Consider the following 22290-nt stretch of genomic DNA (forward strand, 5'->3'; position numbering starts at 1 on the left):
AAAAATGGTCTCATTCCCCAGAATAAGAAAAGTTTTTTATATCTGCGAGTGAGTCTTTGAAGTACATTAATTACTCAAGCAGTCTAGATACACAAGAACACTTTACAGTCAGTTCATTAAACATCATTTATTGGTTACTTTCTCAGTACCAGATATTGGAGATACAGGAGTGAACAAATCTTTACAATGTCCTTATTCCCATGGAGTTTACCCTGTAGCAGTTAACCACCATGAGATCAAACCTTATGCTGAATCAGAGTGGAAACGCAGCTGCTCAGTACTACAAGATGAAACAACCAAGAGACACATGTAGTAAATAAGAGAATTTATTTGGAAAGTAGGGTATAAAAAGCATGATTCTAACATTTATTTAGAATATTAACAAATTAGAAAAAGTTAGAAACTACACAAAAGGTAGACACCCTGAAGCTGGCTTAATGGCTGGCCACATGGGACAAACAAGTAGAATCTAAGATTCTATCATGCAAATAAGCATTAAAGGAAAAAGTGTGGGAATGTTTTTACAGAGCAGGCCACAACAAATATTTTAAATTTTTACATTAAGATACTGTACATAAATGGAAAAATAAATTAGGTAATTTACAAGAAATGTTTTATAGGTTACAATAGGCTATAACTTAGTTTTTATTATGCATAAAGTTTGTAGCACATCATACATTTTTACATAAGATTTAATATTAGAAGAATCTAAACATAACAAAGCTTGGACTAACAAAAATAATGCCACCAATATAGTAAGGCAGCTTACATTGAAGTGACATGTATAAGTAAAATAATCCCCAATTTAAAAATACTCAAAAATGGGACAGAAAATACCTAGGATTGATTTCATCAGAACTGGGCAGAACTGAAAAGAATGCCTTTCGACTTCAGTTAAAATGACAGAAATGCGCTTAGCTCAAACAGTAGGCACGAGTGACCACGTATCTGAACCTCACTTACTGCAGGAGTGATTTACATGCACGATTAGGACCATGACACTCAGCTATACAGAACCAAAACCTTCGTTTAGAGAACAAACCAGTAGCCAGGCGGTGGTGACATACACCTTTATTCCCAGTCTTGAAAAACCAAACCAAACAAACAAACACTCCCCAAAACCCAAACTAGTTTGTGAATAAAGATCAGATTCCCAAGCACAGTGCTGGAAGCCAGCAGCAAAATTCCAGCATTAACTCACACTGACTTTTAGAAGTAAGGACATTGCTGCCGGGCACAGGTCTGTCGCACTAAGATCAGTAAAGAGATTTTAGGCCTTCTGTCTGCCTCATTAGGTCCACCCATCTCAACTTACTTGCACATAACTCCTTTTTCGTTTTGTAAATGTGGCTGGGAACTATGCGTTGGACATATACAAAACTTTCAGACGGGCTTTAACTCTCTGAATTTAAAGGTGTAGTTTCTTCTTGTACAAATGAAAAGTACTAATAATTCCTATATAATTTTTAGGATAACTGTAAAAAAATTCAAGGTACTTCATAGATTAATGTATGCACACACTTTCCAACAGCTATCATAGATGGTAACCGGGGAGAATAGTATTTTTCTGGTTTTGTAAGTACTTATTAGCACAAACTAATAAAAGCCAGAAAGAAGCACTGCCAGGAATGAAGCAGTTGTTCTCAGGCTCCTGACATGTCATTTCCATAGTAGCCACTGAATTCCCAGTTTACAAATAAAGACAGTGACATTCAAAGCTGGGCCAATGACCAGCACACCATAAAACATTATCAGATCTCAATTCCACATGTATTGAATATAGATACAAGACAGCACAGTGTAGCCAATAGGGAGCTGCTGTCCAAAACAGTTTAACCTTTTGTTAAGTAGAAATAAGACAGCAGAAAACCTGGGACAATATCTTTTCACGCTGATGTTTTAAATCAGCATCATAATCTTCAAAGAAGAAAATCACATTATGAGACTCACCAGAAAAGATAATTCTTGTTACAAACTGCTAACAAAAAGTAATTTTGTAAGATTATGGGATGCAGGCCAGATGTGGTGGCATATGCCTTTCTTACCAGCACCTGGGAGGCAGAGAAAGACAGGATCTCTTGTGAGTTTTAGACCAGCACAAAATGAGTTCCAGGACAGCCAGGACTGTTGCACAGAGAAACTGTCAAAACAAAACCAAACAACAAAAACCCCACAACCCAGAAAAACCAAACCAAAGATTGTCTGATGACACAAATGACAAGTCAGCCTGTCTGCGTCACTGTCAGAACATAACACTCAGTGAACAGGGGCTTGGCTGGGAAAAGAAAACATTGACATTTTGAAGCAATCATCTTAAAATCAGAGTATTTTCAAAAAGAATATATTTTGATTATTTTGTTTACATATAGCACAAAAGTTGAATGCAAAGTAATGGACATTCATTTTCATTAAGCTTCATCAATTTTTAACATAACTTAGAATTTCTGAATTATATTCGCAAATGCAACACATTAACAAAGATAAAGTGCTCAACAAAAGAAAGATACAAATAAACTAATATGAAAAAACTTTGTTTCTAACAAAGTGGTTTTATAGGGGACATTTGGAAACTATGGCCAGGCCAAGCTTTTCACCCAAGAATATAACCCCCAAACAGCATTACCTTTTAGGAACGGTTCCTCAAACACAGCCCATATGCATTCTCAGGGGCAACATCAATTAAGAGTTTTTCAAGAGTCCAAGTTTTGGAAATAATGAGAACCTCGAGAGGCTGGCTTTCAATTATCATGCACATTACTGACCTGGCAATGACTTTATCCAAAGGAGGGGCCCACTACTTCCCCACCTACTTAGAGTAACAGAGGGAAAGGTTGTGCTAACCTATGTGACCTGTGTATTAGAAGCCTGGGATTCGGCTAGTTAAAAGGCAACACTCTGGAGGAGTGGTGGTGCTTTAGATCTCTATGTGTATTTTACCACCAAAACCATGGCTGACAATGCTCTTAGCATTTGAAATTAATCAGAATTTTTATAAAGATTCTCTGTACATATAAAAAACAGCAATGAGTTAAAAAGTGTTTCTGGGTAATCTTTCACAACTAACTGCACAAAACTCAGAAACTTTAGAAACTAAGTCCCTGAAATTAATTTTGCTTCCATGAAGGAAATCCATTAGTTTGGAGATTGTTAACTACTAGGGTTATCACAGGCAGTTTTATCAGTATCAGATATTAGAGAGGACACGATGCCAACACATAGTATTTTTGGAATAGTAACAGCTTGTCTGTGCAAAATAAACTGGCTCAAATAAATGATCTTCTTTATATTTAAAAAAGCACCCCCCCCATCTCATTCATTTAAAAGCTCATATTAATAAAGTTCTCATGGACACACAACAGTCTTCTCTTTTAAGTAATTTTAGCACACCTTTAATCTCAGTAGCCAGGAGGCAGGTGGATTTCTTGAATTCAAGGTTTACCTGGTCTACATAGCCAGTTCCAGGCCAGCCAGGGCTAGACTAGCTGAGACTCTGTCTCAAAAATAAAAACAGAAGTTCTAGAAAAACACTAACACAGTGGGCACTATTTATATATTTGGTTATGAAATCTTAAATGTAGTCAGTTCAAATTGAGATGTGCCATTTAAAATGTACATCGACAAAGACTAAATAATTCAAAACAAAAAAAAACCAAGAGGTCAAAATATATCTCCCAATATACTTTTTGCACTGATTTCACACTGAAATAACACATTAGATACATCGGTTAAAAAGAAAAAAAAACATAAAACCCACATGTACTAAAATGACTGTAATCTATTTCTTCTTAGTTTTTAATGTTACTGAACAATATAAAATTATACATGGTTTACACTTTATTTCTATTAAACAGCACTGCTTAAGAACACAGACCTTAGTTGGGTGGTGGTGGCACACAAATCCTAGTACTCGGGAGTCAAAGGGAGGTGGATCAGAGTTTGAGGCCAGCCTGGTTTACACAGTGAGTTCCAGGACAGCTAGGACTGTTACACAAAAAACCCTGTCTTGAAAAACTAAAACACAAAAACAAACAAACAAAGAACACAAAAAAAACCCTAAAAAAAAAAAAAACAAAACCCAAACAAACAAACAACAAAAACCAAACCACAGACCTTCAATCAGGCTGACTGATATTAAAAGCAAACCTATTTATAACAACAAGTTTATAGGGAATTTCTCAAGAGCAATGTAAAGCAGATTAGAATCTTGGCAGCCTGTATCAATCATGATTCTGTGTTATTAATTCATAATTACAGATTACACTTGGAAAAAGGTAAACCAGTGAGCTAGTTGGTTCATGTTACATGGATCTTAGTAGGTAATTTCAGTTCCAAATGATAAAATGTTAGTTCCACATTAATCAAAGTATAGTGATCAAGTGAATATGAACACTATTCTTTTCTTAGTCCTAAACCTATAGTTGCTGATTTATAGAATTTCCACAGGTAGAACATCTGCACTTCCTATCATTTAATTATTCTCTTATCTGCATGAACACTTGAGTCAAAACCATTTAAACAAAGAAGTCAGTGGCATTCCAGCTGGAACTGGCCACTTCTACACAAACACTGACAAAGACAACCTCGAGTGGGCTCATTTCCAAGTTCCAAGCAGTCTACTCGGCAAACACTCATCTTCATATGCTTCCCTCTGCAGATACTGTTTGTATGTTCGTATCTTTAAATACCTCCACATAAAATCTGAATACTACATGGAAAACTGTCTTATCAAGCACCTCTTGACAATTTGGTAGAAAGCTCTCACTACTCAACACTGGGGTCTCAGAAACCATACTGAAGTATTTTTTGAAATGTAAACCATTTCTAACCTCTTTAATGTTATTTCCAGAGATATTGGTAATTAATACAAGACCATTGCCTTTACAGACTCAACTTTATGGAACTACTAGCCTCCAAAATGTTACTGCAAATGTAAAATCTGAGAGATTTAACTTTATAAAAATCAGAAATTCAAAGTCAAGAATTCCAAGGCAGAAGGAAACATCAATTTTGGATCCTCAATGCTTTTATGGCCAAAAAATATGAATATTGATCCATTTGTAACTCAGTAATACTGTCTCCGAGTCCCAGTTTTACAACATCCTTTTAGACAACATCTGATTCTGTCCATCACTCTGGTTTGTAGGATTAAATAAGTTTTCACAGTTCAGACTTAATGGGAAGAAAGAAGTATGTATGTCTGGGCCTGAGATACACAAGGTAAGGAAAGAGAACAGAATGTCACTCACTCTAACTGTATTCAATTTGAATAGTCCAAGGACTTAATTAGACAACAGATTCCAAAGTAGGCGATTATGCCCTTAATTTTAAAACATCTTTAACACATATACTGATTAATGCTTGAAATAAAAAAAATGTAACACCACCAAATATGTGCAAAAATTTCAGAGATTCAAAAGAAAAATTCAGGTTCGTGTTTAAACACAGTATTTCCACTCATCAACTGAGAGAAAACTGTACTTATGGGGAAAAAAGTCATAGACACATGCTTTTTTGAGGAGGATATGTTATAAAACTACTACCACAGTTAATACTTAATATTGCCTTAACGTTTCTAAAGTCTTAGAAAATGATCATCTTTGATTGCCAGTACAATAAATTATGATACAGAGGATGTTACTTCCTGTTCACTAGTAACCAAACATACATAAAACAGACTCCAAACAAATATTTAGTATTAATTATTTTGCATTAGCAAACATTTCTGAGATTTGAAGATTTGTGTTTGAGCATACAGTACTACAATGTTGGCTACATCAAATAAATAGAAAATCATTTTTTGAGAAAAGTTCAACAATCAAGAGGCTGTATTGCATTTAAGATGGAACGCTGGCTATATATACACACAAGGGGACAATCAATGAGGAATACTTCCCATTACAGAGGTCTTCCCAGGCAACAAAGCTCTTGAGCTCACCATTCTGACATTTAAAATCAACACATACAGCGTAGCTCTTTCATCCTTTGGTTCCCAGTGACAAACAATGAACGCAGTTTCTGGACCAGTTCCTCCTGGATGACATTTCTTAGTGAGTATCTGATGTTTTAGCTGAAATTTGGCAGTCCAAGAAGTGCACCAACGGCTCCAAAGTATCCCTGCATAAGGCAATGTAGCTTTTAAATAAATTAACTTGTTAAGAACACACACATATATATAGCATGAATACATCAAAGAATACATTCCACAAAACAAACTAGACCCAGGAAAAGAAGCATCAAGTCCAACAGAACCCAGCAAACCATCAAAACTAATACAGAAGGAAAGGAGAACAATCATCTATTAAAACAGCACTTAGGTTTCTGAAAATAGCAACTCCCTCTCCTTGCTAATTAACAACCTTAAATGTAAATAAATGGCCCCAACTGAAAAGACACAAACTAACGGCCTGAATTAAATAAAAAGAACTAGCCAGGTATGTTAAGACATATTTTTAATCCCAGCACCAGGAAGGGGCAGATGTAGAGGCAGGTAGATTTCTGAGTTTGAGGCCAGTCTGGTCCACAGATCAAGTTCCAGGACAGCCAGGGCTAAACAGAGAAATCCTGTCATAAGAAAACAAACAAATCTGAGAGATATCAAATAAACAATTTAATGATGCACCTCCAAGGCTTGAAAAACAGCCATTATTCAACAGAGCAGACAGCAAGAAATCCTATCAGGGAAGAAATGAATGAAATTGGGATTTAAATAACAACAACAACAAAAATCAACCAAAGAGCTGGTTCTTGGAAAAGTCAGTAAGACTGACAAACTTGAGTCAATCTGATAAAGACATAAATTAAAAAAATTAGAGGTCAGAGGATGTCATTACTAAGACTCCAATAAAAAACTTTAAGCTGCATTCTATATACTTTTGAAATAAGTTATCTTTAAACTATGGCTTTTAGATATTAATATTTACACAACTAATATAGCAACCCTGTATCCTCTCCCTCCCTTTAGTCAATAAACAAAAAAAAACTCCTTTGACACTCTTAGTGTATGCCTTGTATAAGGGTGAGAACATTCCACTCTAATTTGTACAGAAAGCTGCAACAATAGATAGGGAAACTCACTGTAGCAATACTTTGAATGTTAATAATCCAAAATAATGTAAGCATTAGATTTCATTATATGAGACTTATTAACTGCACAGCTTGGAATTTAACTGGATATTGTAACTAGGAAAAAAAGGACTGGGAGGTGAGCTGTTTGGTTTTTTTGTTTGTTTGAACACAGGGTCTTGACATGTAATCCTGGCTAGCCTGGAATTTATACAGAGTAGACTGGCTTCAAACCTAGGCTAAAACATCTTGCCTCTGTTTCCTGACTCCTATATGTTAGTAGTAACACTATAGCGTTAGTTAGCAGAACTGAAAAACAAATCTTACAGATTTCAATAATTTACAATAGTTACTTCTCAGGGTGGGAATTAAAAAGAATCTCTTTGTTATGACACAGCCCAGGCCTCGGAAAATAAATCAATCAGCAAATACAAGGAACTAAGCTTAATTCCCTAAACCAATAAAAAAGCCAGGTGTATCTTTATAAGTCCAGATGTTTTCATACCTCATGTTCTAGAAACAATGCTTTCAATTGACCTTTTGACCAGTAATCCAAAGCATATGCCAGAAGTTTCATAGAGAGAGTATTGACACGTAAAAAGTTTCCAACGAAGACAACTCTGTTTATTTTCTGGAAAAAAAGAAGAAAGGTAACTTTTAAGGCATTAAAATATTTATGTAAGAATGTTAGTGTCATTCATTACTACTTACATGGCATACAGTTCTACACTTCTGATTATTCATGAATTAGATAGTTAAAGAGTGAATTCTAATGTCAAATGTGAACTCTGGACTTTAGGGCTGATGTCATGTCCTACATGTTCTTGGATTACAACTAAATATACCAAGATCCAGAGTATGCGGAGTGAGGGAGGCTTCACAGATGTATGGGAGGTGTGACAACAGCCTATACTTTCCTATTTCAGTTTTACTGCAAACCTAACATTGATCTAAAAAGTACTATCTAGTTGTTGTAACCAGGCACCATACAATGCGACCTGGCCTTCCAGAGTTGGACAGTAGGAATGAATGGGGAAGAGGAACCTGAAGGGTGAGTAACATAAAAGTTGCTAAAGAGGAGGAACATGTGGGGCAGAGGAACAAGAGGCATAAACCAACTAAAACGTAATTTGGGAGCTGGAGAGATGTCTCAGTGATTAGGAAAGAGGACCATAGTTCTATTCCCAGCACCACCTTGGCTGTTCATTCTAGCCTCAGGAAATCCAATGCCCTCTTCTGTCCTCTACAGGCACTGCACGTAAATGGTGCATATACACGTGCAGGAAAAACACCCATACACATAAAATTTAAAAAAAAAAAGTTTAGGCTGGAGAACTGGCTCAGCGGTTAAAAAATATTTGCTACTGATGGCAAACCTCAGGGACCCTCCTGTCTCCCCATGCATACCTGCTGGGGTTATAGGCCCAAAGTTACACCTGACTTCTTACACGGGTGCTAGGGATTCAAATTCAGGTCCTCTGCACAGTAGTCAGAGCCATATCCCCAACCCTCCATATTTTTCTTAAGGCAAGCAACACAGCTCCCTCAGACAGCATGTGAAGAACAAGTCTCAATGCCTTCATAGCCCTGTACAATGCTGCTTGATCCATATGCAACAAGGCAGCACTGTAAAGAAGCCGAGGGCAGTAAGAAACTTTCCAGTATCTCAGTAACTGAATACTCCACTAAATATAAACAAGAATCTGCTTTTTTCAATAGCTATCTCAAAATGTTTTATACTCATCTTTAACTCCCATTTAGATTTAGACTGTGTATTCATTTGAGAGTAAGTACTTACTGTCCTATATCTGGTCCCAAGTTGGCTTGTTTTTGTCTTACAGGGCTGGGGACTGAACAATAAGGGACTTATGCTATTTGACATAGTGCTTCCTTTCTTTTTATTGGTTATTTTGAAGTGGAAGTTGACTGTGTAGCCTTGGCTGGCCAGGAACTTTCTTTGTTGATCAAATTGCCTTTGAACTCAAAGAGATCTACCTGGTTATGCCTCCTGAGTAAACAAACCTTAGGTAAACTAGATAAACAAGACATTTTATCCGAGAGTGTAAAGAAATGGATCTCAACCTGAGAGGCCTTCCTGGAAAATAAGGTGTTCTGTTAGAAGCACAGGAATCAATTTATTTTTATTTGAAAATAAAACAAAAAAACCAAGGTCTCTCTAACCCCAAATGGCCTGGAACCAGCTATGTGAATAAGCCCCAAACTCAAGAGTTCTGCCTCCTGAGTGCTGAGATTAGAGGCATACACCACTATGCCCAGATTTTTTTTTTTTTTTGTAAAATTAGAAGATCTTGGACACCTCCTTACCTCATTAACAGCACACATTCTCGCCACAGAGCCAATGTTATTGGTGATAGTAACTAAAGTAGCTCTCGCCAGATCCTCTTTACTAACCGTTTCTCGCTTCTCCTTATAAATCATATTTCCAAAACTGTCAAAAAAAAAAAACCCAAAGGAACAGACAAGTCAAATCTATTGATAACAATTAATAATTCACATATTAGCTTACGTATCTATGATAAGTCTATACAGTTAGGGTCAAAAGAGCATGAGCACATATGGAAAAGCTCAAAACAAAAATCCATGAGGAATAAGCAACATTTTAAAAAGAACTAAAAGTTAAAAAAAAGCAGACTTTCTTGTTACTATGAAGCAAAGACTTTCATTACATCTATATATTAAGACCAATATACACAAGAAAATTAAAATCATTTTAGGAAGCCAGAAAAAAGTGCACTGACTTGCTTTTAAAGTCAAAATATTGGGAGCTGGAGAGATGGCTCAGTGGTTAAGAGCATTGCCTGCTCTTCCAAAGGTCCTGAGTTCAATTCCCAGCAACCACATGGTGGCTCAAAACCATCTATAAAGAGGTCTGGCGCCCTCTTCTGGCCTTCAGGCATATACACAGACAGAATATTGTATACATAATAAATAAATAAATAAATGTTTAAAAAAAAATAAATAAAGTCAAAATATTGTTAAAGATGATTTCAGCTCTAATGTCAAATCCTTTTCATTCAATACACAAGTATTTATGACATACCAAGCATTATGCTAGACATAAAAGGTACCTCAAGCAGTATATTGCTTAGGTCAGCACTGTTCAATAAAAATATGTGCCACATAGTACATTATCTATTAGCCATATTTGAAAGGGTAAAAATAAAGGTAAAATTAACTAGAAGTGTTCATCTTACTAAAAAGCCAATGTATCTAAATGCTGTCACCTGACTATATGGCATGCATTAACTACATTCCAAGGGCTTGTTGTGCACATCTTGTTGAAGCTATCCTATGGACAAGAAAGATCATATAGCAGAGCCATGTAAGTGTAACAAGATAGACAGACCAAATTACAGGGAGCAATAAAAAGAATAAAGATTGCGTTTTGAGGTAAAAAAAAGCTGAGGTTTTCCACTTTAAAAAGAGAGAAGTAGAAGGAATATTACAGACAGAAGCAACCAAGGTTAATGACCAAGATAAATGTCACACAATAATAATGAAACATGTATGAAATCACAAGCGGCATCACATGTGAAGAGTGCAGAGACGTGCTAAGGAGGCAAAGTCCACTATTACTTCTAGAGGACACTGGATACCCTGACAGCAACAGTCAATCACAACGTAACGCAAATCACATATAAACACAGAGAGGAATTCATGAAGCTCTATCCCTCGAGGATCTAAAGGCAGTTAAAAGCTGATGGGGACAGGAGAATGACACATTTTCTTCAGTTACAGAGCCACTGCTATGTTGCCAATGTGCCAATGAGCAACACTAACTAAACTCATTAGGTCATGAAAGGAAACCCAAAACGTAGAAGGGGACTGACTAGCATCAGCACCGCCCAGCTCTGACTAGCTACTTAGAAGAGGATCAATACAAGTAGGAATGGGACAGGAGAGAGTATCAGGGGTAAACATGATAAAAATAAATTATATTAGCCAGTGGTGATGGCACATGCCTTTCAAAGTGAGCTCCAGGATAACCAGGAATACAGAGAAATTCTGTCTCAAAAAACCAAAACAAAATTTATATTTACAAATGAAAACACCACAATGAAACCCATTATGTGTAAAATAGTACACACTAACAAAATTTTAAATTGTTTGGAAAAATTTTATATTAATATAAATATATAACTTTTTAAATGTCTGAAAAGCACAGAAATGCCTTAATCAGGCAAGTTTTCTAACAGAAAGATGTAACATCATAAAGTATCATTTTTCAGCCATTATTTATTCTCTCCCTGTGTGTGTGCATACAGACTAGAAGACAACTTGCAGGAAGTTAGTTCCCTACTTTTACTATGTAGGTTCTGGGGCTCAATCTAAGGTAGACAGGCACGGCAGAAGCACCCTTACCCACTGAACCATCTTATTGGCCCAAGGATGTCATTGCCCTAAGTTAACAAAGAAGCTTTGTTAAAGATGTTTCAGAATTAAAAAGAAATTTTCCCTTCCTGTTTTTGGTTTTTTGATAGTGTCTCATGGTGTGGCCCTGTCTGGCCTGGAAGTTCTTTTGTAGAACTTGGTTGGCCTTGAACTCAAGAGTTTCACCTGCCTCCTAAATGATGGTATTAACAACAGGTGCCACCATGGTCAGATGAGAAGTTTCTTTTTGTTCTGCAGCTCAGGGAATCAAACCCTGATTTGGGCATACTAGGCAAATGTTCCTCCACTGAGAAATATCATCAGCACAAGAAAGTTTTTTTTACAGGGTGCACACAGGGTAAACTTCATAATGAATTTGTTTGGTTGGTTTTTTTGAGACAGGGTTTCTCTGTGGCTTTGGAGCCTGTCCTGGAACTAGCTCTTGTAGATCAGGTTGGCTTTGAATTCACAGAGATCTGCCTGCCTCTGCTTCCTGAGTGCTGTGATTAAAGGCGTGTGCAACCATTACCCAGCGATTTGTTTTCAAGACAGGGTTTCTCTGTGTAGTGCTGAATGTCCTGAAACTCGGTCTGACCTCAAGCTCAGAGATCCACCTGTCTCCGAAGTGCTGGGATTGATGCATGCAACACTACTGCCCGGCTTGAGTCTTTTATTTTTAAACTACTTCAATGTTGAAAACTTAGGCTCTATACAAAGAAATCACCCTTAAACCCCATGACATACTATTTTACAAAAACTAAATAGACAACGTGAATAACTTACCTAGATGCCACAGCCCAACCTGGCAGACCAAATCTTTCATAATCTCCTCCATAAATATCTCGGACCAGTCTATCAGCTTGGGTGCTGTCACCTTTGGATGCCATTTCAAGAGCCTCCTCAAAACTTTCACAGCCAGTCAATAAACTGCATAAACCAAGAAAGGTGCCCCCTCCAAGGCTAAATAAAGCAAAATAAGATAATCTTGTTAAATTGCATTTACATGTTATTTTTTTTCCAACGTAAAAAGATAACATTCATTTATTGAATAAAAACAGATGGAAAACATGGTAATTACTAAATGTAAACATAATAAAAAAGAAAAACTACTTAGGAAGACCAGACCTGCCATCTCAAAGGCTAAGTCTGCTGGAAAGAAAAACCCCACCTGGAATCTAATGGCTTTGTAATTGCTAAAAATATACTACTGTGTGTGCATTAAAAGAAATACTAATAATAGTCTGGTGAGATAATGCATGCTACAATTGTCAGCACTAAAGAAGCTGAGACAAGAGCTGGAGTTTTGGGTCAGTCTGTCCAACACAGAAAGACTCAAAAAGGATGTCTACGTCCTAAAAATATCAAACAAGGAGGGAAATCTGTGCTTTAAATTCTCAAGAAATGACTCTGTGAAGGCTTACTTAGTTGCCCAACTGGGCTGAAATCAATTCAGCTAGTCTAACATGAACCAGACAAATACTTAGAGAGAAAGTATATATCCAGATGATAATCACATTAATGATAAATTTATTCGGTACTATTCTCTTATCATTTTGGATATGCCCAGGAAATGTAATTGTGCAGTTCTAGTCTTTAAATGCAAAATCTTTGCTTGCTAGACTCTCCTAAATTTCTTATTTTTTTCAGTTAACAAAAACAAGAAATGTTTTGTACAATTACTGGTTAATGACAGCACAAAAGTAGGCTTTTAAAGGACTACCACTATTAGAGTACTAATGCACTTAAGTATTTCAACGGCACTACTGCTTTAAAATTAACTCCCCCTTTATAAACCCATCTAAAATATCTCAAAATTTTTGCTCACATAGTTAAACAGGCATTGCCACCTATCCTCAAAAGTTAATGAAATACATAAGAGAAAGTCTTGTAAAACCCTTCACATTCATATTTCAGATTATTAAAAAGTTATGGTATACCTAAAAACAATATATTCTATAAGGAGTTCACATTAAATTCATCCTAAAAATTAACTACAGGGCTCAAGAGGAGGCTCCAAGGTTAACTGCTCTTGCAGAGGCCCTCGACTCAGTTCCCACCATCCCTTTTGGGCTGCTCACAACTACCTGTACCTCAGTTTCGGGGATCTGACAACTTTGGCCTCTATAGACAAATGCACAAATGTCTTGCACATTAAATTCACATACATATAAATAAAAATAAGCACAAAATAATTAGCTACCCCACTACCTAATATTGTAGTTTAAATGCAAATCTATATAGTACAAGGCAAGTTTTATGCTTAAATATAAAAATTGAAATTTTTTTTTAAAAAGGAAAAATGCTACAGAAATTAAGCAAAAATATAAAGATAATGTAATTCTGAAGTCAACAGAATGCTGACTACCACTGCTAGTTCTGTTAAACCCAGGAAAAAACATGGTGGCAGATGCCTTTAATCCCAGCACTCAGAAGGCAAATGCAGATAGATTCAAGGCCAGCCTGGTCTATGGAGTCTATGGAGTGAGTTCCAGGACAGGCTCCAAAACTACAGAGAAACCCTGTCTTGAAATAAACAAAACAACACAAAAGAAAAAAAACAAAAAACCCAAAAATAAATCTTACAAAAAGAGATCTGCAGCACTTTAATTTATTCATCTTTTTAAAAACATTACTTTATGTGTTTCAGTGTTTTGCTTGCACACATGTTCTGTACCATGTGTATGGCTAGTGCCAGCCAAGGTTACAACCTCTGGAACTGGACTTAAAAAAGGCTGTGCGCTGCCATGTGGGTGTTGAAACTGAACCTGGGTCTTCTGCAATAGCAAGGTCTCCTAACAACTGAGCTATCTCTCCAGCTCCCTATATATTTTGCTGCTGCACAAAAATGTATTTATTTATTTTTCTGGTAAAATAAAGGAACTAGCGATATACTGATACAGCTGGGGGCCCAATTCAGTGTAGCATACTTACCTAGCAACAGTACAAGGGCCTATGTTTGATCTCTAGCACCAAAAATAAATAGACGGACAGATAAATAAAACAAAATACATCCCAGAACTTTTATGCATAAAACATGACGAAGAATGTAATCAGACCAAAAAGATTTCTACCTTGTTCCAGTCACTCTTTTATAGTTGTCTTTGGAATGAACTGCTAAAATACTGACTCCTGAGCCAATATTCACTACCAGCAGTGGATAAGGATCATCCAGGTTAAAAGGCATCTTTTGGCATCGCTCAGGTTCTGAGGCATTAGCAAAATAATAGCATTCTGCTTGTCCATTGAAACTGACAGAATCTATATACAGTAAGCCCTTTACAAGGCAGTCAAGTTCATCCAGTTTGTGCAGGTGGAGGTTTCCAATCTGGAAGAAAAAACAAAAATCAAGAATTTTTAAAATCAAACAAATATACTTGGTTTAACTATATTGAATAGTTTTCATAGATTTTATAAAACTTCAGTATTTTTTAAGGTACTGCAGCTTTTCCTTATTTAGGGTCAAAAATCTATCAAGGATTTTACTTAATCTACTAGTTCTCAGTGAAGGCAGCATCACCTGGGTATTTTAGATTTCAGTGGATGAAGTGGAGGCATGAGTAAAAGAGACACACTGACTACTCTTCTAGATGACCGGAGTTCAACTCCAGCACCCACATGGCAACTCCAGGGACTCTGATACTTTTTTCTGGTCACCTTTGTCACTAGACATGCACATGGTATATAGACTTACATGCAGGCAAAACACCCATGTACATAAAATAAAAACAAACCACCACAAAATTAAAAAAAGAAAAAAATTTAGTGGACAGGGTTATGGAATGGTAGATATTTGTTATACACAGGACAGTTATGCAAACTTCAAAAATCACCTCACCTCTGAGTTACTTGACTATTCTGACACACATTAATTTTATTTATCAATGCACACAAACATAAGGTATTGTTCATAGTTTTAATGTATATATTAATTTGCTAGGCCAACATTCCAAAATACTGAATTACAGGTGAATTACAGGTGATAAATCTCCAAATACGGAAACACAATATCCCCTCAATAGTTCTCTTGCCATATATACTATAACCTAAAGGACAAGAGGTGCATACTAATATAACTTATTATAGGAGATGGCTAAGAGATAGCTAATATGAATATAAAAACGCCGGGCAGAGTTTGAGGCCAGCCTGATCTACACGGAGAAATCCTGTCTCCAAAAAACAACAAAACCAGCCCCTGACCCCAAAAACAACAACAAAAAGAAAACAAATGTAAAACAGCCAAAGTAAGACTACCAGATGCACTGGGCTTTTCTCATGTACCACATTCCACCAACATACTGAAATTTGGGGAATGTAGACAGCCCATAGTTGTTAAAATGTTCCAATTAAAAATCTAGTCATGTACATATGCTTCAGGGAAAATGAAATTAAGGAACACCATAGATCAGCAGTTCTCAACCTGTGGGGCCCATCCTTTGTGGGAGGGGTCAAAGAATCCTTTTAAGGATTGAATCAGACATGTTGCATATCAGATATTTATATCATGAATTATAACAGTAGCAAAATTACCGTTATGAAGTAACAATTGAAATGATTTTATGGTTGGGGTTTACCACAGGATGAGACACTGTATTAAAGGGTATCAGCATTGAGAAGGTTGAGAAACACTGTTTAGAAGCCCAGAATTATATTTACAATTGAATATTCTCATTAATTTTTGGTTTTCAAGTAATAGACACCTACTGTGCGAAAATCTTTCTCAAACTTGTAAGCACCGCCTCCTGTAGCACTCAGCACCGTTTGTAAGGTTGAGAAGTTTTTATCTCTCCCCATTTGGATAAAAGTAGGCAGGTCCTGGGTTGGAAATCTGATAAAGTGCAAGTTCCCTCTTCGTCCGAAAAGTGTTAAGTCCTTCAGTTCAAGGTGTACGTCCCGAATGCCAGTAGATCCATATGCTACGTTAGAAGTCAAATATTTCCGAATGCTTTTTAAGCTCTCAACTTCCTCCTGTTCTTCCTCTGCTGTGATATCGATAGGCTCAAAATATGAGAGCTTCACTAGAGTTCCCCCAATGTCCATGCCAAACCATGGGAAAGCTGTGAATCAAAAAAAAAAAAAAAAAAAAAAAAAGACACACACACACACACATATATATAATGATTGTGGGGAAACTAGAATGGTTAATTAGCCACAAACTTCATTTACTCTTTAAGTAGTAACCTTAATGGCTAAGACTTACCTACCACATATAACTCATTTTTCCTTCAGTTGTACTTGTATACTTTTGTTCCCCTTGGATTCATTCTTTTTTTTTGAGACAGGGTTTCTCTGTAGCTTTGGAGCCTGTATTGGAACTAGCTCTGTACACCAGGCTGGCCTCAAACTCACAGAGATTCATCTGTCACTGCCTCCCAAGTCCTGGGATTAAAAGTGTTCATCACCATCACTGCCCAGCTATTTGTATACTTTCTAAAAACTTACATGATATTGAGACATTGCCCAAGACTTTTAAATTCTTTATCTGGTATGCACTCCATTCACCCATTAAATGCTTACTTATCATGTGACTCCGGTGACAAGAAGAATTTAAACCCATCAGTTATCACTAGGATTTGAAAATTATTGTTCTGATTTTAAAAGTTATTTTTTTATGTGTATGAGTGTTTTGCCTTTGTGCTTGTATGTGGTTGGTACCCAAGAAAGTCAGAAGAGGGCATCTGGTACAGATAGATAGATGGTTGTGAGCTGTCATATGGGTGCTGGAAATTGAAACTGGGTCCTGCACAGTCCCTCTATAAAGATTTTAATGTACTAAAACTAGGGGCTAAGGAGAGGGCTCAGTGGCCAAAAGATCTTGCTGTAAAAGCAGAAGGATGTCAGAACTCCCAAAACAGATGTAAAAGACAGGACACAGCACATCGACTGAGCACCTGTAAGCCCAGTGGCAAAGGAAGATAGGAAAAGTACACGCCTTTAATCCCAGCACTTGGGAGGCAGAGGCAGGTGGATTTCTGTGAGTTCAAGTTCAGTCTACAAGAGTTCCAGGACAGGCTCTAAGGCTACAGAGAAACCCTGTCTTGAGAATTCAAAAAAAAAAAAAAAAAAAAAAAAAAAAAGAAAGAAAGAAACCAAAGAAAATAAAAGTACATGTCTCAAAGTAAGGTAGAAAGGCAAAAGGACTAGCATTACATGACCATGTATGCTTGCCTACGTTCATACAACACAAATGTACGCATACATACACGCACACACACAAAAACTGAAGTGGGTAAGGCTACATAGAGAACCTTGTCTCCAAAAAATAAATAAATAAATAAATACCAACACCACAAAAGACTGGCCTACAATCACATCAGGTAACCAATGGAAAAACTATCTTCTTAAATTGAAACTTTGGAGGAATAGAGTAATGGCTCAGTGATTAAGCACTTGTTACTTTTCCAGAGTTCTGCAGCTCACAATCACCTGTAACACCAGTTCCATGAGACTCAACACTGTCTACACACACACAAATAAAATGAAATTTTTCTTCGCTCATTCAACATGTTAATTTTCTTTGTTACATATGATTAACTATACTGGACTGCCTATATAAGGACAAGCACATATGTGCTAAGAGTAATATTCAGGTTTAGGACTTCAACTAACTGGGCTATGTGGCTCTGGGAGTAAAATGCGATGCTTCTTTCAATGTAGAGAATGCTAAAAAACAAAAATTAGCCTACCCAAAGGCAAAGTCCTAATATATATAGTTAGGCAACTATGAGAAAGAATTAAGCTGAGAAAATAGCCAAGCACAAAAAACCTGCATGGTAAGGAAAGAAACTTACTCTTGAATCTATAGACTATTTCAGGCGCCATTTATTTTTGCCACAAGAAAGTATACAGTTTGGCTGAACATCAGAAAGCTTTATAAAGTAGCAATATACAGAACATAGAGTTTAAGAGGCACTTACTAGCAGGGCAGTGGTGGCCCATGCCTTTAATCCTAGCAGTTGAGAGGCAGAGGCAGAACTCTGCAAGGCCAGCCTGAGCTACAAGACAGCCAGAGCTACACAAAGAAACCCTATCTCGAGAAACAATAAAAACAAAACAGAAAAAGCAGATGGATCTGAGTTCAAGGCCAGCCTGGTCTACAGGATAAATTCTAGGACAGCCAGGGTTACACAAGGAAACCTCATTTCGAAAGAAAAAAAAAAAAAGCACTTAAAAAACTAAGGTGCCTGGCAAGTAGAAAATCAAAACTATTTAGGTATTATTTGAAAATTACAGGTTTCTGGGCTCTCACTCCAAGGTGTTGGGCTGAGATGGTTCAGCAATTAGGAGTGTTTGCTACTCTTCCAGATGACTCGAGTTCAGTTCTCAGCACCCACTCCAGGGGGCTCAGAAGTGCCAGTAACTCCAGCTCCAGGGAATGTGACACCTGCTTCTGGCCTGCAGGCACCATTTATGTATATGGTACAGGTAGGCTCCCAAGCACAGTTCAGTTGGCAGTGCTGCATAAAGCATTGGCTAGTTGCATACCTGCAATCCCAGTACTCTGTAGGTAGAAGCAAAAGGGTCAGAGGTTTGTCATCCTAGGTAAAAAGAATGTGGTATCACTAAGAGCTGCTTTAAGTTCAGAAAATCTAGCATTTCTTCTTTGAGAAATTCATTCATGGTCTAAAGAGCCCTGCTTAAAGAGGGAAATCATGTATAAAGTTACAGGTCATTTTCCTGTCCCATCTCCACTAATGCTTCCAAAGCAATATAGTGACAGTAGACATTTATTATCAAGTGCTTGAACAAATTCTTCTGTACTTCATGGTTTTAAAAATTGTCTTTTGGCCTTTTTGGAGGTTGGATTATTTTAATGGTAGTCACAACTATTTTTTTTCTTGTACTTCAGAGTTCAAATAAACAGAACTGTAATGTACAGAGGAGGGACAACCATATATCAATTATTCTGCTACAAAGAGATTTTTGGTTACTTTCAATACCTAAGTATAAGCCAGATGGTGGTGGCGCATCGCTGCCCACCCCCACCTCGCCTTCCCCATATGACTTATGACTTTTAAATTTATTTATTTATTTATTTATTTACTTTGTTTTTTTTGAGATAGGGTTTCTCTGTGTAGCCCTGACTGTCCTGGAACTGGTTCTGCAGACCAGGCTGGCCTCAAACTCACAGAGATCTGCCTGCCTCTGCCTCCTGTGTGCTGAGATTAATAAAGGCATGAGCCACCACTGCCTGGCAACCACTAAAAAAGCAGAGAAAATGAGTTTGCTGAAAGATGTCACGTGTTCCCAGATGCACTAGTTTTTTGGAGCAGGGTCTCCTGCTATACAAGAACCGAGAAGACAAATGTGCTTTTCCATGCTAGCCTAGGGCTCATTAGTTTAATCGGGAAAATGTAAACCTAAACCTTCACCGTTTCTCTGGCTTTCTTTTTGCTTTTTCTGTTCTTGCTTTTTTGAGACAGGGTTTCATCATGTAACTCCAGCTGGCCTGGAATTTGTTTTGTAAACCAGGTTGGCTGGCCTCAGAACTCTTGAGAATCACAGGTCCCTTGAACTAACGCAAACCTTTTTTTAAAAAAAATTGTTAATGTATTTCATAGGCAGATAATCTAAAATTAAAACAATAATAAACTTGTGTTTCCCAAGTATTTATTTAGACTATGCCCTGTAGGTGGGATGGAAACGACACTGAACTTTGAGCGACTCCGTGGAGAATGCTGAAAAGTTACTGAAAAGTTCAGTCTCCCTCATCTTTAAACAATAAAAATTCACATTTCAGTAACTGTTTCTTCTAGACTGCTTTTGAAGCTGCTTCCGTGAGGTTTACAGGACCCCTCAATGGGAGCAGGCAGGGAAGGTGTTCAGAGCCCGCTTTCTAACTTGATCTGGGCGGGGGGAGCAGTCGGGAGGATAGCCTGGAACACTAGAAACCATAAAACCTCGGGCTAAGACAGAGCACGGATCCCCACACCCTAGCTTGCAGAGACCGAAGGAGCAACAGTCCCAAGGACCGAACCAATGAATAAAGCAACTGCAGAAATTAAAGACTTTTAAAAGGCAGCTTGTGAAACTTGAGGTGCTCTTTGACAGCACGGTTAGAGCCTTCGCAGTCTATGAATGCACGATTACAGAAAAAGCTCAAGGTATGTACCACGACATTAATGTGCTTCGAACTGGGTAGTTGAAATATAGGTTTTTTTTTTTAAAAAAGTCTTCTTATCTGCTTTCGAAAACACAAACCAATTGCTATTCTAATTGCCAAGGCAATTTACCTATTGGGAGACCACACGCACAGGCGTTGAAAAGGTCCAATGGCAACAGAAGACAACTCCCAGGAACCTACCTGGACTTCAAGGACACGCGCAGAAATCAGGAAAAAAAAAAAAAATGAAAAGGTACCAACCCCTAACTGGGAGCCCCGACCACCTTTCCGCCTTGACACCAAGACTGGACCGATGTGCAATCCCGTTTGGTAAAACCCGAGTCAAAAATCTCCCGTGCACCTCCCAGATCCTCTCCAGGAGCAAGTGGGAGCAGAGGGCTGGGGGGCGGCAGAAGCTCCAGGCGGGCGTGCATGGGGGTAGGGAAGCGCGCCGCCTGCAACCTGGGGCTGCTGCGATCCTTCCCTTCCCTCCCTGGCGGGCGCCCGCGAACAACCCCCAGATCAAAGCAGGCCGCTCCGCCCGAGGCTCCCAGGGCCGCCTTCCCAACCCGCGGGTCCCGGCTCCCATCTTACAGGGTTTTTTGGCATCCTTGATCTTCATGGCGTCGGCCTAAGGCGCGAGGAGTAGCCTCGGGTGCAGAGCGCAGCGAAGACCAGGGAACACTCCGGAGCAGGTCGGGCCGCGCGGCGAGGCCCGGCCGGCCGGTTCCTCCCCTCAGGCCGGGCGGGGCGGGCCTAGGGCGGGGCGGCGGCGCCTGAGGCGACGGGCGGCCCACGGGGCGGCCCCGCAACGGGCGGCCGGGACCGAGCGAGCTGGGGAAGGCCGCGGGCCTCTCCGCTCCGTGGCCCCCCGCAGCCGCTCCAAACAAAAGGCCCCGGTCCCCCGAGCCGCCGCCGCCACCACCGCCACCGCCGCCGCCGCCGTACTAAGAAATAGCCCGCCCAGGCCCAGCGCCCACGTGACTCAAGCCCCCTCGCCTCACTCTCCGCGAGGTTGCTAGGAGTTGTAGTTCTCTGCAGCGTGAGGCTCTACTCTCCTGCGGCAGATGCGCAGACAGACTACAAAGCCCAGGATGCCTCGGGACCCCCTTTTCTAAACCCCCCCCCTCCGCTTCCGGAGATCGCCTCAGAGTGGTCCCAGCGGGAAGGAGGCGGGGCTTTAGTCACGCCAGCAAGAAGGCTGCCAATGGTGGTAGCCGTGGGCGGTCCGGGCAGTTCCCGGGCTCTGGTCTCTGAAGAGAGGGGCTGTGAACTCTGTAGGCGCTGTCATGGCTGTCATTCAGTCTCCGATCTTTCTCTCTGAGGGTTATTGTGCCAAAAGTCAAAGGTCCAAACCACTGAGTGCGTTTGATGACTTAAAGTCATTTACGAGGGAACCCACTAAAGGAACACTTTGAATATTGGGGTTGGTATGATGTCGTTATGATGGTGACATTTTACTACACGAGTATTATTTACTGTAGTCTTGCAGCCTTCTGAGTGAGCCTCATCCAATTCTTATATATTGTGAAGTTACAGCAGGAACGGGGCAGCTGAAACACTTAAAAGTTGCAGGGCGGTGGTGGCGCTCGCCCTTAATCCCAACTCTCAGGGAGGCAGAGGCGGGTAGAGCTCTGTAAATTCCAGGTTAACCTGGTCTACAAAGCAAATTCCAGGACAGCTAGGGCTACACAGAGAAACCCTATCTCTAAAAAAAAAAAATTTTAAAGAAAAAA

The 22290-nt window shown here is 38.8% G+C and overlaps 1 protein-coding gene across 1 annotated transcript; it reads right to left on the minus strand.

Moving 5' to 3' along the window:
- Positions 1-310: 310 nt before the first annotated feature.
- Positions 311-21602, minus strand: Pank3 (pantothenate kinase 3). The gene is made up of 7 exons (XM_041675966.1): positions 21149-21602; positions 16156-16508; positions 14526-14779; positions 12238-12414; positions 9388-9511; positions 7568-7693; positions 311-6114 (listed from the first exon to the last, which is right to left on the minus strand). The coding sequence occupies exons 1-7, from the start codon at positions 21174-21176 to the stop codon at positions 6064-6066; spliced, it is 1113 nt and encodes a 370-aa protein (XP_041531900.1). The 5' UTR covers positions 21177-21602; the 3' UTR covers positions 311-6063.
- Between the last annotated feature and the right edge of the window lie 688 nt (positions 21603-22290).

This window comes from Microtus oregoni, unplaced genomic scaffold, assembly GCF_018167655.1.
Source record: "Microtus oregoni isolate MIOR12 unplaced genomic scaffold, Mior012 000027F_ref0000203, whole genome shotgun sequence".
Taxonomy (NCBI): domain Eukaryota; kingdom Metazoa; phylum Chordata; class Mammalia; order Rodentia; family Cricetidae; genus Microtus; species Microtus oregoni.

What these genes read in the sequence shown, in the direction of transcription:
- Pank3 (XM_041675966.1), bottom strand. Translation starts at nt 21,176, where the DNA reads ATGAAGATCAAGGATGCCAAAAAACCCT. An exon ending in TTGAGAAAGATTTTCGCACA is followed by an intron (nt 14,780 to 16,155) that starts GTAGGTGTCTAT and finishes TTTTTCTTCCAG; the next exon opens with ATTGGAAACCTCCACCTGCA. An exon ending in CATTGTTTCTAGAACATGAG is followed by an intron (nt 6,115 to 7,567) that starts GTATGAAAACAT and finishes TGCCTTATGCAG; the next exon opens with GGATACTTTGGAGCCGTTGG.